At 37.2% G+C, this 15,830-nt stretch overlaps 1 protein-coding gene across 19 annotated transcripts in view; it reads right to left on the minus strand.

Moving 5' to 3' along the window:
- Window positions 1-1,035: 1,035 nt before the first annotated feature.
- The window catches only part of KATNIP (katanin interacting protein), a 42,073-nt gene continuing 27,278 nt past the window's right edge, over window positions 1,036-15,830 (minus strand). For 15 of the 19 annotated variants that reach the window (XM_085514254.1, XM_085514257.1, XM_085514251.1 and 12 more), the window contains 9 exons: window positions 14,678-14,843; window positions 10,785-10,942; window positions 10,488-10,552; window positions 9,358-9,468; window positions 7,945-8,084; window positions 6,086-6,187; window positions 5,352-5,509; window positions 3,840-3,928; window positions 1,036-2,285 (listed from right to left, as the gene is read on the minus strand). In XM_085514254.1, coding sequence (XP_085370380.1) covers window positions 2,230-2,285; window positions 3,840-3,928; window positions 5,352-5,509; window positions 6,086-6,187; window positions 7,945-8,084; window positions 9,358-9,468; window positions 10,488-10,552; window positions 10,785-10,942; window positions 14,678-14,843 — 1,045 coding nt within the window. In that variant the 3' untranslated portion in view covers window positions 1,036-2,229. Of the gene's footprint in view, window positions 2,286-3,839; window positions 3,929-5,351; window positions 5,510-6,085; window positions 6,188-7,944; window positions 8,085-9,357; window positions 9,469-10,487; window positions 10,553-10,784; window positions 10,943-14,677; window positions 14,844-15,830 lie in introns of those variants that run through there. The other 4 variants (XM_085514258.1, XM_085514255.1, XM_085514261.1 and 1 more) reach the window with 3 other exon arrangements.

Here is a 15,830-nt window from a genome sequence, read left to right on the forward strand (position 1 = left end):
GTAATACAGGAGCTTCCATGTATCACGTGTTATCTCTTACACTGTATGCTTCGTTGCTTGCTCCCCTGCTCACAGATGGGTGCTTCTCAGCCACAGAAATGAAAAATCTACTGTATTACACCAGAAAAAGAAAGGCAGAAATTAGAAAACAAGTTGCAAGCCTTCTAAGGCATCTTTGGTTTCAGATTTCATTTCCGACTGATTAAAATATGTTTTTACAAATCAAAAACTATGCAGCACGACATTTATTTCCTCACAGATTATTCCTTTATCTTCTGCCCCTGAGTGGGACAAACTCACCATTTTGATCTAATCCCTGGGAAGCCACTATATGCAGGTAAAAAGACAGCAGCTACAGCTCAGAGGTTTGTGAGTACGCTCTGAAACTGATCTGGGCTGAAGTTTAATAATTCCTATTCAAGAACTCAACCAAAGTTCTTGTTAACTGTCCTGTTTCCTTTGTCATGCTTTAGATAATGTGGAAAGATGTGTTACTGCTGCTTGAGAACTGCTTTTGCTGGGTTTCTGACATTACTTGACACTGGCTAAGGTACTTCACACGAGGATTTTCTTAATAGCATGCATACTCTTCTTTTCCCTCCTTAGATGCTTCTCTCAAAAAATCGTACCTGTAACAAGTTAAAAATAAGTGAAAAATAATCATTATTTCCCCCCAATTCGCTATGGAGACAATTCTTGTAGTTGGAATACATAGGACTGATTAGGACACTAAAACATCTTTGTTACATAAAGGGTCATCATAACTCATCAGGAGGGCAAATGCTGCAATTTCCTACACTATAGCGACAAATGAAGTAGCTTTAAAGCATTACACCACTTTCTACATATGACTACCCAGGATCAAGGACTTCACCAGGCCTCACCTTAGTGCCATACATCATCCCAGAGCAAACTTTCCTTTCAGCCAGTGATACTGTAGAGGAGAATGTTCCACAACTTCATCTTTTTGAAATATTTCAAAGAAATTCACCCTCTTTTCATTCTGTAGCAATTATGGGGAAAGAAGCACCAGTATTGCAAGATGTCCACAAGTTTAATAACTAGTATGAATGCCATTATGGCCAACAGACACTTATGCGAAGCCAGCTATTTACCGAAAGCAAAGCTCCTAAGCAAGCTTTGTGAAAATGTCTTTTATTCCTATGCTTCTTTTTAGCATGAGCACTTGTCATGCTAATAACAATACCAACAATTAAATTCCATAACAAAGTCTACTTATATTATAAACAAATCAGTATCTATTTTACATATAGAAGTGTTTTTCATTTAGTACAAAACTCCATTGATACAGAGAAATTCAGTATTGCTAACTTTGGTCTTAGCTAACAACAGCTAAGTATTTTGTAAGCAAATACACAAGCTACTGCAGCTCCTGACCTGGTACAGCAAGTGAAGGAGCTGTATCAGGAGCTGCAATAGTATGTATGTATCTTTGTTTCACACAAAAAAGCATTTCAGAGCTTCCATTGTGAAAACAATGAATAAGTTCTAAATGAGAAAGGAAGAATGTTCTATGAGATCTTATACGAGATTTACAGGTTGTCACCACTGACAAATATTCACTGAAAAGCATATTTGCATAGCTACAAATCCTGAAGCACAATTATTTGGTTAGAATTTCTGGTTAGATGGCCAGATGTCCAGGATACTCAGTGTTTTTAAAATGCCATTTGCTCCTTACCATCTGCTCATTAAAATGCCTTTACCACTCCTCAAAAGGGATAGTACAATGCTGGCAGCAGAGCTGGTTGGTGCAGCCCAGAGAGATGGCCTCCTTGTTTCACAAAACCAAATGCAGGCTGTAGCGAAGGGCAGAGAGACTCTGAAGGATGTATAGAGTGCCAGTGTTTTTTCTTTTTTTTGCTTTTACATAGTAGTGAAACAATGGAAGAAATCACTTTTTCACTGGAAAAAGAAAAAAAGGTAAGTGAAAGCCAAAGCTTACTCATTAAAGCCCAATAAACCCACTTTTCTGATCTGTCATTGCAGATAATGACAAGAAAAGAACCAGAAAACTAAACAGTTCATGCTTCAAATTTCATTACTGAAGGAAGTTTCCCTGTAGCAAAGATAACTTCCTCTCATAAGACAGGAGGTGGTTCAGCAGCAAGCATGGAGTAAATTCCATTTGGATGATAAGTCATCTAGCTCTCCAAGATGCAAGTGTCCAGAGCTGGATGTATTCAGGACTTCACAGTCAAGCCCTTGTTATCTTTTCCTCCTCTGCAGTCCTTTTTCACATAGACAGGTTTTTGGACGCAAAGCTGTTAAGGAAAATTGAGTGCTGTTTTAAAAATGCTCCTACATCAACAACAAAGTCACAGACTAAAAAGAGCAAGAAACGTTCTCATTTCTATTTCCATTCCAGAACGAAGATTGCACTTTTCAGTACCATATCCTACACTGACAGCAAGCAATGCCAACTACTTCCTTATAGAAAGAAAGATCTCAGAGTGCCAGACTGCAGGACAGCAAACAACTAAATCAGAGCAAGGAAGTAACTCTATAATAATCTGCTACTCCATCTTGCAATGGACATAGAGGAGCATTCACATGACATGCACAAGTTTCTGTCCACAGAAAGGTACCCAGAAAGAAGGCAGTAGCTGAACTGGATCATACAGGCACTGACTGCTGTTCCATTTCAGACCAAAGCATAACACTTGCTTTTTCTTGTGGTTCATCCTTCCCTTGACATTTCAATTTATTATTTTACATGAACAATATGGCTTCAGAGACTGTGTACATCACAGGTGTGGGATTATATTTAGAGAACAGTATGGATATAGAAGAAGATGTATAATAAAGAATGAGCCAACAAGAGGAGGTAGAAAAGCAAAATCTGAAAGCAACGATGGCATAATTCATTCCATCTCCCAATAAAGAAGATGGACTGACTCCAAAGAGACAAAAACTTTTTTCCTCCATGATACAGGGCACGTCTGCACTGCAACTCAAGTTGTCATTACAACAAGTAGAGAGGTGTGTAGGATAATTTTGACACAGATAGTGCTAATGTATTAATACTCAAGCTATATTTGCACAGGTAATGGCATTTGAAATCCTTCTCCTACAGAAGTGTTATTAAAAGCCATCAAATAATTTCTGTAGCACTTTCCAGATAAATGAACTAGAGAAATTGTCATGCTCAGGGAAGAAAAACAATCATGAATATACCAGCTTGGCTGAGAATATGTAACGTATTTAGGGAGCTATCCTGAGGATTTTACAGAGAATGACTGGGACACTTCAGACTATAAATACAATCTACTGTCTCTCTTTGGGAAAAAGAAAACAAACAGGCTGTCTTTTTAATTATCACTTGTAAGAGAGAAGAGACCATCAAGACAGACATCTGGGATCTTCATCCCAGTTTCATATATTGTGATTTTGGATTTGCTCGAGGAGTAACAAGCAGGTAATTCTGAGACTTGCACACACTCTCAAAAGCTGCTTATAAGGCCGGTGGGGATGCAACAAGCTTATTACTCCAAAAGCTATCTTTGGACCTGAACAATCACATGAGTTATAAATTGATCTTGAGTCAGTTTCTTTCCTGAAGACCTCTGCATTTGTATTGGTATGAGCTATGATTACACGCCACGTAAACCTTTGACTGATCCAATCCACTTTCAGATTTAGGTAAAGAATAAAAATTAAGAGCATGATAGTCCACGTTTGCTTTCCTAAGGAAGAACAAAATTAAAAGAGAGGTGCATATCTCACTTCTTTTCCCAGCTTGGTCAATAACTATGTTTACTATTCATTCTGCTCATGTTCCACAAAAGCAGAAGAAAACTGTAGAAGACAGAACTAACCTGGATCAGCCACAACCTGCTTCTTTTTGCTGTTGGTGACGATCTGATTTTCATTCATCATTCGTACATCCTGATCTCCCACGTGATTGCTGAGAAAGATTAAAGTCAGTACAATAACCAAAATAATCATTTTGAAAAGTTACAAGATTTACAGAAAAAGGTTATCAAATAAGTTACTCAGTTCAGGAGTCAAAATACACAGGTGTGCCTATGAACCATATGTGTGTATATAATATGAAACTACCTAAAAAGGAAAGGCATTCTGCATCTACCTGAAGTATTTTTTGCCAGTCTAATGAGTGGTGTAGGTTGCAGCAGGCACATTTTCAAATAACATCATATTCACTCTACAATTTCCTTGCCTGCCTACACAGTTTGAACCACATTAACCAAAGTGAGATTTTACAGTACAAAGAGTCTAAAAGCCCTACATTGAACTTCACACTGTTTTGTAATGTTGATATAGCAATTATTCATGAAAAATTTATGAACTAAACAATATTCATTTGCTGTGACGAGTTTTGTTTGCAGGCCACATAATTTTATTACTTCTTTATGAGAAAGAAATTATTAAAACCAAAGTTAAACTCATTACAGAGGAAGCCGTGAGCTGAACTGAAAGTTAAAGAAAATACCCATCAGACAAAAAGTCTTATATTTAGTAAGATGTGTCTTCTGCTGCCAAAGAACCCCCGCCATTCAGTGGGTTAGAATGAGACAGAAAGGGAATAGAAGACAGACAAAAACCAAGCACAGGAATTCTAGAAGGGAAGACTGCATGATTTTTACTGGAAAACAGAATCTGCAGTATATATGACCAATAAGGAAACCTCCCAAGACTAAACCAACTGATCTACGCATTATAAGAGTACGTGCAAAGGAAGTCGCATGGAACAGCTCTACAATTACAGCTGAAGTTACCCTGCTTCCAGCAAAACAACTTTCCTCACACAAAGATGTTGCACTGAATAAAGTAGATGCTCATTTCTCCTTCTCCCTTCAGCATCCCCCTGAAAAAATTCTCAAAACTCTTCTTTTCAATCCACTCTTTTGCTTGAAAAACCATCTACCTCCAAATTTCACCATGACAACACAGCTTCTTGTAAAAAATAAAACGTAAGCCAGTACCTTCAAACTGTAATTACCTATTTCAACATCTGACAGTACCAGCAGCCAACAGCCAGTCCTTTGGAAAAATCATAGGAAATCCCTATAAACAAATTCTAAGTCAGGCAGGCTTGTATTCCTTCCACTTATTTTTAAATTATCTGATATTATTCTGAAGTAACTGTTTGCATTTCTGAATGCAAAACTGTCACCTTTCCTTCAAGTGATGCACGTTTAAGACATTGTTTTCAACTGTGCGATGTACAAAAACACTTATTTCTAGAAGAGTTCCATTTTTCAGTTTTTCCATCTCATTTAAAATATATTTGTCTAATATTTGATGCTTTTTCACATGAAAACATTTTCCGAAAGCAAGACAATTCCAGTCAAGATATACTCACATACCTAATTACAGTTCTCTTCTGATGGCCAATCTTCTCATCATCCGTAAAGAGAATGGTATGATATGGAACTACTGGATCACAGGTGGGTAGGATGCCTGAAGCCACATGGTTCACCATATCCAGAATCCCATTATACACAAGCAGGTCATCCACCAGAAGCTACAAATAAAAAATAAATAATAAAAGAAATCTTGGAATCAGGTGCTGCTTTCAATGGTCCTTTCAGTCAATTAACTAGAAATCATTTCAGACTGATTGTCTCACAACTCCAGTCCTCAGTTTAGCTTCTGTCTCTAAAACTTGAATTCCTCTCCTCCCATCTCGTCTTCTCACTGATGTTGCTAAAGAAGTTTCCAAGTAGGTAATTAAAAATGTATTTCATGCTTTACATAATTACCCTTCTATCAACTGGAGTAAATCACTCTGAGATTTAGGAATCTCATCTCACTTCAGCTGTCTAAAACTTGGGTTTTCAGTTTGAACTGGTTGTTACAGACCTGCTCCACAGTCAGTGGAGAAAAGAAAGCATTATTCTGTTAAACCTGTTATCTGAAAAACTGTTCTTTCCTTGGACAAGAAACAAAGGACTATGACTAGCACAGGTTAAACATTTTAATATTACAAACAGGGTTAATGCAATGAATACTATCCATTCAGACCATATAAAAAATCACACATCAGTAAACTGTGAAAAAGTACAGCAAAAGATACAAGATGCAGACAAAAATTACTCACACCAAATTCCTTCACACCTCTTTGAGGGGTTTTGGCATAATTCCACAACTTGATCACTGACACAGTAGTAGGCACATCAAAAATAACATATACTCTATTCACCTGTAAGAGAATTCATTTACATTTTAAAGGATAAATCCCCCAAAGAAAAAAATGAATCTCACATGCATCTCAAATTGACCTGTGTTTGAAGAGATATAGCTATAGGGCAGATAACTGATGCTAAGGACTTAAATTCAGCTATCATTCTTGCTGATAATTCACAGGTATTACTCTTCTCCACAGTTGCTCTCTCAAATGTACATATAACTCATCAGAAGATGATATTTGCATCTGAGCTTGTTGTCTTGGACTGCTAATCAGTTAGGGAAGGAGCACAGCAATACTCTTAATGAGTATTACATCAACAAAATACAGATGTGCTTCAGCATGAGACAAGCTGGCACATGAATGGAATGCACCTTATTTGCAATGCTAGCATTCATTCCTCCCATAACCCTAACAAAGCTCTATCAGAAATCCTGCTGCTTCTGTGAGGTACACAAACAACTCTCTTGATGCTTGCCAAACAACTATTGCTTGAGATATTGCTCATTTACTTGTACTGAAGACGGAGAGGCAGATGTGATCAATGGAACTGCCTGCATCTCTTCTTTCCCAGAAGAAAATCTGGGTTATGATGCCCCGTGACAATTGTTGGTGTCATAAATAATGAAAAACTTGATGGAAAATCCATTCAAGCAAATAAATAAAATGACAATCAGTGACAGGGTGACAAAGAATTCTAACCACGTTTACATTAGTAATAAATCTGCAAAAGACAAAAATACTTCAATGTTAGAAAAGAAAAGAAAGTCTATTATATACAACTTCCTTAAGGCCTTCAAATTTTCCAGTAAAGCAGAATTTATGCAGCTTTTAAGCAACTGGGATGTCTCCAAGTAGTCCAGCTTTGCAACAAAACCATGGAATATGGCACAACTATATGGACCTTGAAAGGTATCATTTGTTACAGTTTAAGGATAGAATGCAAACAGTCAGTACTCACAATTAAAATTTTAATCTTAACTATACCCAATGCGTTACAACATGAATTATTTTCAAAATTGACTTCCTTGCTTTTAATACTCCAATTAAAAACTGCAACATACGCTAGTAAAGGTTTTTCCAATGCAGTAAGGTGCAGAATATCACACACCTCAGCTTTACATTTTGTCACTTGCATTCGTTTCCTAGACTAGAAAATGGGTTATGAATCTTAATGACACCCAAATCAAGTCCATGGAAAAAAAATGTCCACCCAGAAATGAAGTCAAAACTCATCTATGTTTATCTCCTTTCTGTATTTAGATATTTTGTACCCATTATTTTATACATGCTGCTCCTAGAAGAGCTCGATCACTTGGAGCCTTAGCTTACAAAATACAAAGTAGTCTCATCTAATTTATGAATTTAAATTCAAGATAGCTTAAAAAAAAACCTACTGTAAAGGAAACATACTCTTTTTATAAGAACCGATTTAAGACCCCAGTTCATTCCCACCTGACAGGTCTTCACTGCACAACACACAGATTAAACTCCTTTATCAGTAATTTTTTCACTGTAACTGAGCACACTGTAAATTCTTCTCCTATTGCTCCATGGAAATACAAGGGCTTTACAAAGCTGGGAAACATATCTGTACTGTTGTGTTCTGTGCAGTAAAGAGAAAGCTGAATAAAGAGAACTCCATCTGACAAGCAGTCATTTAGCATAGCTTACTAATATCAAATTGACCTCAAAATTACGTATTCTTTCCCATTACACTTCTAGCCACATCTGTACACATCGATAGACTGGGATGCTAAGGGAAAACGTACCAAACCAGGAAGAAGTGGTGCAAGCCACATATGTCTGCCATCAGTTGTGTTATTTACTCTGTCAATGAGTTTGTCTGGAGTTCGGATATCTCCAGATACATCTTCTAAAATGTTGACACTATCTGGAAAAGCAGCAATATCTGGAAAAAATCATTTCAGTTTAAATAACCAAAAAGCACATTTCCAAAATCCCATTTTTAAGAGTTCGTGCCTCTTCCTTCACATTCCATGAGCAAGTACCCTCCAGTACAGCAGTAAAAGTTATCGAATACTGCCAGTGCTTTATTTAAGATAGCTGAAGAACTTGAGAGCATATTTTTAAAAGCAGGAAAGCCCTTATACACATCCTGGAATACGAGATTGTGTCTAAAATAGGAAGAAATTAACTAGCAGCATTTCATTTATTTTAAAGCCCACTTTTATGACTGCATCAATAAAGTTCCCTTATCACTAAGAAGCATCACCTAGGGAATTTTTTGTGCAGTTGTGGAAACTCATATGAAACATATCTTAATGCCCCTGTAGACAACAGTCACCTTTCTGACCAGTTTTTTTTCCTTCACTTCCTCAATGCTTGTGATAAAAATTCACTGTCTAAAATAACGCCTTCTTTCATTTCTTCAAGAGGGTAAGATTAAGCCTTCCAGTGAAAAGGCTTTCTAGAAAAGATTTTTTCCATAAGGAAATGTTATGCTTAAAAATATATATACATCAAAGGCACATATAGAAATATGGATGAATAGCATTGTCTTTAGAATTGTAGGACCCGACCAATCCAGTTTGAAGAACAATAACTCTCCCTTGTTTTGCCTTCTTAGAGACTAAAATCTGTATGTACTTAAAAAGAATTCAAGAAACGACACAGATGATTCAGCAGCTTAGGAAAAGCTTGCTTCAGACTTGGAAGCTGAATTACCACATTTAGTACAGCACTTAGACAAATGTACTTTCTGGGATCCTGATATATCTAGGAGACACCGCTGTACAAGCAGAAACAGATGTCGATTCCAAACTTACTGAATTAGCTTTACCTAGCATTGTATTGTACTGTAAAGACATAGAATATAAGCTAAGTTAACGATCCCTGCTCTTAAAAATAATCTGTTAACACTTTTCAATTTCCAAATGTTTCTTCTCCATTACACTTTCATCACGCACCATACAAACTATGGATAAAAATATCACTCAGAAAAGAGCTTTTTCTTTTTTCATCGTGATTTCTATTAATTAAACAATGAGGATCCCTTGAGACACACAATTCACACAGCATCCATGCCTTTTACACTTAGTTTAGCTGATACAGAAGACTGAAGTTCAACTCTTCAGTAATTCTGATTACTATGAATCTTTCAAATGTGTCCTGCATTCCCTCTACTGGTTACCCGTGAGCACTGAATCAAACTCAAAGGATACTGTTCTCAGTTAATATGATTTGGTCTCCATGTTCATCAAACAACTCCAGACCAGTCAAACCAATGTAGTATGGATCTCCCCAACTTGTTAGAAGCTGAAACTGGAAAATAACTAAAATGGAAGGAACTATTAAGGAAAATTTGATGCTGATACTCTCTGAATAAGCAACATTAGACAAGAAGCCTGTCATTTCTGTTACTGATAGTACTCACACAAAAATGAGGCTCTAGAGTTGAAACAACTCTACATGTTGTTCACGTGTATGTGTGCTCATATAACATCTTCAGCTGCCAGAAAAATACATAATTATTTATGAGTGCACATCCTATCTCCCCATTCTGCTTATTAATGCCACAGCTCCTATCCAGAGCCTTTATCACCTTCCTGTGTTTTCTGAACATGCCTTTGCTCTGTTTTGAATTACACAAATGATAATTGGACAGAAAATGTGTCCTTTAACTGAATGGCAGAGAATATAAGAGTGTGTGCTGTTTGTTTTTCTACTGAAATACCTATTTTTATCTCAGAAAAGACACTGATTTTCATGAAACTGTCAGGAACTTAGTAATGCTGAGATCTCATTGACTCCAAACATGGTTAGGACAGCCTAATGGATTTAAGAGGGCTGTCAGGTAGATGGATGGCACAGCAGTAAGTATTACCACAGAAGGCTGTGCTTATTTAGGAAAACATAAGATTAAAGAGCCAGAAACATTAAGAAAAATAGCAAAATATTACACAGTTCTAGTCAACACAGTATTAATAAAGATGTAAAATGAAACAAATTTCAAAGAACAGCACTGAGAACATTTAAAGATATACAAAAATACAGACGATTACTAGCTTTGATAGCCTGGCAGGATACCATGCTAATGGGCTTCTAGGCTTTCATGGATTCTATAAGGTGTGAAGAAGAGCTACTAGAGCATCTGACTACACACCTTCATATACTTTGTTTCATTTATTTATTCTTAAGTCATAATTAACAAATGCCTTTCTCATCATATTCATCGTGTCTCATTCATTTCTTATAGCATGAGAAGTCGTTGTATTCAGAACTACTGGAATTCATAACTACATTATATAGAATACCTCAGTTATACACTATACAAGAAAATGACACAGGATACAACCACATGGCATGAGTGGTGCTTCATAGTCCATACTAGCTTGTTCCATTTTCTTTGAACCAGTCCTGCCAAAATAACCATGACAAATTAGTTTATTTACATACTCTTGGATCCTTAAGAACAGAATAAAAAACCTAAAGACACCACACACACCTTTCCCCTCCAGTCGCAGATTGTCTTCTGATCTCAACAAAACAATCCATTTCATCCAAGTGTCTCATACAGATTTGGTTCAACAGAGAATACAAATACTGAACAAATAAGAGCAGTTCAGACTGTAAAAACATCCTACTTTACCTCTTTTGTACCCTGTTCATCAGTTGGGGCTGCAGATAATCAAGGAAGAGAATTTCTTGGGCAAAGTCAAAGTGGCAGTTGCCTGGTCCCTTGCGGATGAGAAAGCCCTCTGGTGGGGAGATGTTGTGACCATCCAGCATTACATGGACTACCTTGGCCTTGTTTAAAAAAAAAAAAAATAATTATAACATAAATCCAATGCACCTGCATTCATTTCAGAGGCTTCAATAATTGTTCCTGTAATCTTGCAGTATTTAATCCATTCCTCTACAGTGTAACATCCTTCGGCAAAAGGAAGCCCAGATCAGCAGAACCCAGCCTGCAACCCAGTGCAATTCAATGCATTGCAGCTGACACAAGCTATTGAGATTGATGCAAGTGGCAGAGCTTAGTATTTTGGAGGGGAAAAAAATGGTAAAAAAACAGAATACAAATGATTGGAAGAGCTCCTTCAATTATTGCACCCCTCGAGATGTCAGTAATCTGAAGATCTGTGGGCTGAAGGAAAACACATATAAAGAGTCTAAAGAATCAGCCTTTAAGTCAGCATACATTGCACAGGTGATTTGCTCATCATCCACCTGAATGCAACAGTACATCAGGCCTGACTGCTCAACCCTGGCTGAAGAGATCACATAACCTAGTGACATCTTAAGAGGTCACCTTTTCTATCTCTACCATGTTCATAGAAAATTTCTATTCCACCATTCTATTCATCTGTGTGGCAGGCAGAACCTGGACTATTCCAGGATCATGCCAACTCATCTATCAAGCAGTGCTGTATATAACCTAAGGGCATATGAATAAAGAAAAGGTACCTCCACCAGGCAAAAAAAGATCGAGTCGCAACCATGTCACAGATGTGTGTGCATCTGACATAAACTCTGAAGATTAAACCAAATAATTCAGGCATCCTTGATCAAAAGATGAAGGAGTTCAGGCCCCTTCATCCTCCCCCATTAACACCATCTGGGGCCGTATGCAGGATCACAGTCACATAACAATTCAATCATGCAGCAACAATTATCACTGCATTTTGCCCTAAGGTATGTTAAATATAGTCTCATGTTAATCAAAAGTATTGCACTGAGTATGTCACTAATTACTGCTTAAGGAAGGAATAATACCTGGAAAATGGAACAGGATAGCCTTATAACTGCCCCTACGATCACAGCCTGCTGATTAATGGACTGAATGAGAATAGATTCATTTAGCTAGCAAAAAAGACTTAATTTAGTCTAAAGGTAATGTGAGTCAGTTCTGTCATCTTGGGATTTAATACTTACTGATGAATATATGATTATTTTAGAATAGTTTTGTATGGAAATATGTAGTTCTCATGATCTGTTATTAGTATTTTTTTATTAAAACATAAGCAATATTTACTTTTAGATGTCAATCTGAGAACAACTTAACACTTCAGGCTTCCTATAAAGCCTGATCTTCATGAAAAGCTTTCATATTTTTTCAATTTGCCCTCAAGTTTTTTAGACAATTACCATTTCAGTGAGTCACTTGTGCAATAAGCAAGAAGTAAATCTGTTTCAGAAGGTTTTTGTTTTGAGGTTTATTTTTTTGGTACATTCTGTTGGTATTTTGTTTGTTTACAAAAGCATTCCTCAATTTGAAAACTTGAGGTACTGGACTGTGCAAGGTGCTTGCTTCACTTCCAAAGAGGATGAAGATAAATTAGGAGTGAAAGCAGCAAGCAGAGGGAAACAACTATTGCACGTTTCATCTTTAATAAGCTTGGGAGCAAATAAAGGAAATACACTTTTTGTATAAGAAATTCTTCTGCGTGGTACTTCCTAGCTGAATCAAGCTGCCAGACTAGGTAGAAGAATTGAAAAATCCACTGGAATACACTTCAGTTTAGAGAACATGTACTGAATGGGAAGTCTGGAGACTTAGAGATAAAATCTTACCTATTACACCACAGCTGCTTATATTTATGTGCCCTTTACAGCCCTCATTTCTAAGTAATTTTCATCATCTGAGGAGGCACTCAACCATCACACATAGCATTTTACAAATCACATAACAAAGCTTTCATAAGGTAATTTTTCATAGAGCTGGAAACAGCATACAAGCCTTCATTTTGACAGTTTACTGCCATTACCCTTTCATACTAAAGCTGAGAATAGAATTCACCAGTCTACAGCTGCCTAGCAAATCATTATATCTCATGTCCAGAGACCATTTCTTAGAAGAACGGCAATACTTCAAAAAACAGATGACATGATACCCTGGGTCCATGGCCTTAAACCTCTTAACTGTGGCCCAGCAGATATCCCACATCTTCAGTTTTTCAAGTACCTTATTTTACTCATTCTTTTACAGGATTGCACCTAACTGCTGGACTTAGAGATGTGCTACCTGATCAGACTCGCCTACATTGCAAAATAAACTGTAAAAATACACCTTTCTTCTTGTCTTGGTTTGTCTCCAAAGACCAAATTGCATTTTAAATAGCCAAGTCCTTGAAATGTTTTAGCTTCTTTAATAGCTGAGACACAAACATACACTCAGAAACTTGATTTAGTTTGACAACTCATGCAAAAACATTTCTCCCCCCTGTTCTGCCTTGGAAAGGCCTGCTCTTATAACAGGAAGGCAAAATATCCCCCATCACTACACCAGCTGTTCTTCATACTGCATTATGCACACAGAATCACAGTAAGATATAAATCAGAAGGGACTCCCTGCATGTCTCCAGTCACAACTCCTACTCAGAGCAGAGAAGCCTGCAAAGTTATGTTGTTCTGGGTCTCTCAAATTGATTCATCCCATCGCCACATGCTGCCCCAGTACCATATCACTCTCAAGAGGATAAAGAGGAAAAAAAGCCTTTTCTTTAAGCCCAATCATATGACAACATATTTGTTACTATCTAAAAATCATAACATCCTTAGAGTTGGAAGGGATCTCTGCAGGCGATTTAGTCCAACTCCCCTGCAATGAATAGGGACAGCACAACTAGGTCAGTTTACCCAGGGCCTTATCCAGCCTCACCTTGAAAGTCTCCAGGGATGAGGCATCAACCACATCTCTGTGGACAACCTGCTGCAGTGCCTCACCAACCTCACTGTAAAATCTTTTCCTTATATTCAAAATAAATCTGCCCTCCACATGCTTGAAACCGTATCCACTTATTCTATTACCACAGACCCTGCTAAAGAGTCTGTCCTCTTCTTTCTTCTAGCTGCTCTGTAGTTACTGAAAGGCTGCCATCAGGTCACTGCACTGCATGCCTGTAGACATGGTTTCCCAATGCATGTTTAAGGAATTTTCATTATATTCCTGATTTTATGAAGACTTACCAAATCTCTATTTATGTTACCAAATGCTACTAGTTCAGTAAATAGCTCAATAGCACTAACAGTCAATTTACTAGATATTAATTTTCTTTTAAGTGGCAGACTTCAGAAAAGCAAGATGCTAAAACCAAAGGATCCCCACAGTCAGAGAAAACACAAGTTTATAATACACAGACACTGCTTTCTTCACCTTATCTACAGCAGATTGCTGTTGAAATGCCTTTTGTTCCATCATTCCTCATGCTGCAGGAAATAAAGAATCACATGGGAGGCTTAAATACTGGATAGTGAGAGAATACCACTTTGGAATCATAGATCTTGAAAATAATATGTGCTACTACGTGTCTCTTAGAAAAATCATCAGTGAAGTTTTCTTTAAACTGTCTCTGGCTTTTTTTCAATATTTGCTGTTTGTGGAGACAGAAATGCATTACACCTGCCACAAAACTCAGACTCAGACAATCTAGAAAGATTTATGGTGTTCCATTAAGGCAGCTATATTCATTTATCACAGTACCAATTTTCCGATGCACTGCTGTATATTTTTGCTGGCAGTGCTCCTTTTCTTTTACTTACCCCTCTATAGGTATCCTCTGGAGATTTATTATAGTTCCAGAAACGAAGCCCTGCAATACTTTCACTTTTATCAAAATGGATTGTGAGTAGATGATTCTCTCCAAAAGAGAAAGGAATGAGCCACATATGGTCATCCTCAGCTGTAATATTAGTCCCATCTATTAACCTACAAGGAGAAAAATCCATTAGCAACAGAAAGGAGAAGCCTGATTTTCTCATGAAAACAGGTGTTTTACTAGGTGTCAATTTTCTTCTTATTCCCACTTACCAATTCCATTATTATACCTATGTGCATGCAACTAAAAAGCACATTAAACATAAAAAGTAATACAGAACTGTTGAATTAAAGATGGAGTGGCTGGGGGGAACAACATTTTCTTTAGTTGGCTCTGTTTGAAGAAAAACAGAAAAAACCCTTTGGTTTTCTTCCCTGAGTAAACAAGCAGAGAGAAACTCATTTGGTACCTCTACCAAAATCACTAAAGGCAAAATTCTCAGTCCCAGACATTTTACAGCTTATTAATATAGACCCAAGCCTAAACTAGTTTATCTGGCAGTTGACAGCATATTACTATGCAAATGCAGCTACACTGAGAACGACTGAGATGGTAGCTGGACGGCCCAGAGATGGAATAGAATTCTGCCACCATCCTACAACACAGCCATGTCTTCTCATAACAGCAGACCTTACCCTGACTAGATAAATCCTATTCCATTATTTCCCCATTCTAGAATCTGCCTTCAACCACAAAGTATGATATACAAAGAATAAAGGAGAAGATGATTCAATTGCCCCACTGTAATGACTTTTGTACATTACCTTATATGCATACTGTTTTAAAGTGTAATAGAAGAATGAGCACCAGATTTGGCTGTTTCTTAGAGAAACAGATATGAATAATGAGTCTTTCACAGAGGAATCAATTAGAGAGCCCATAAGAAATAGACAGAAAACTTGACTTAGTCCTGTAGTCAATACTACACAGGACCCATTCCAAAAGCTACAACTGAAGAGCACTAAAGTTACTCAACATGCTTACAGAAATATGAAAAGCCAAAGAAATTAAGCCCCCATGTCTTATGCTCCAAAAGGCTCTGAAGTAAAAAAAAAGAAGTCTGGCAAAAAAGAAAAAAAAAAAGCAAGAAAATAAAA

This window comes from Coturnix japonica, chromosome 13 (assembly GCF_054131305.1).
Source record: "Coturnix japonica strain WE chromosome 13, WE-NBRP24, whole genome shotgun sequence".
NCBI classification, from domain to species: Eukaryota; Metazoa; Chordata; class Aves; order Galliformes; family Phasianidae; genus Coturnix; species Coturnix japonica.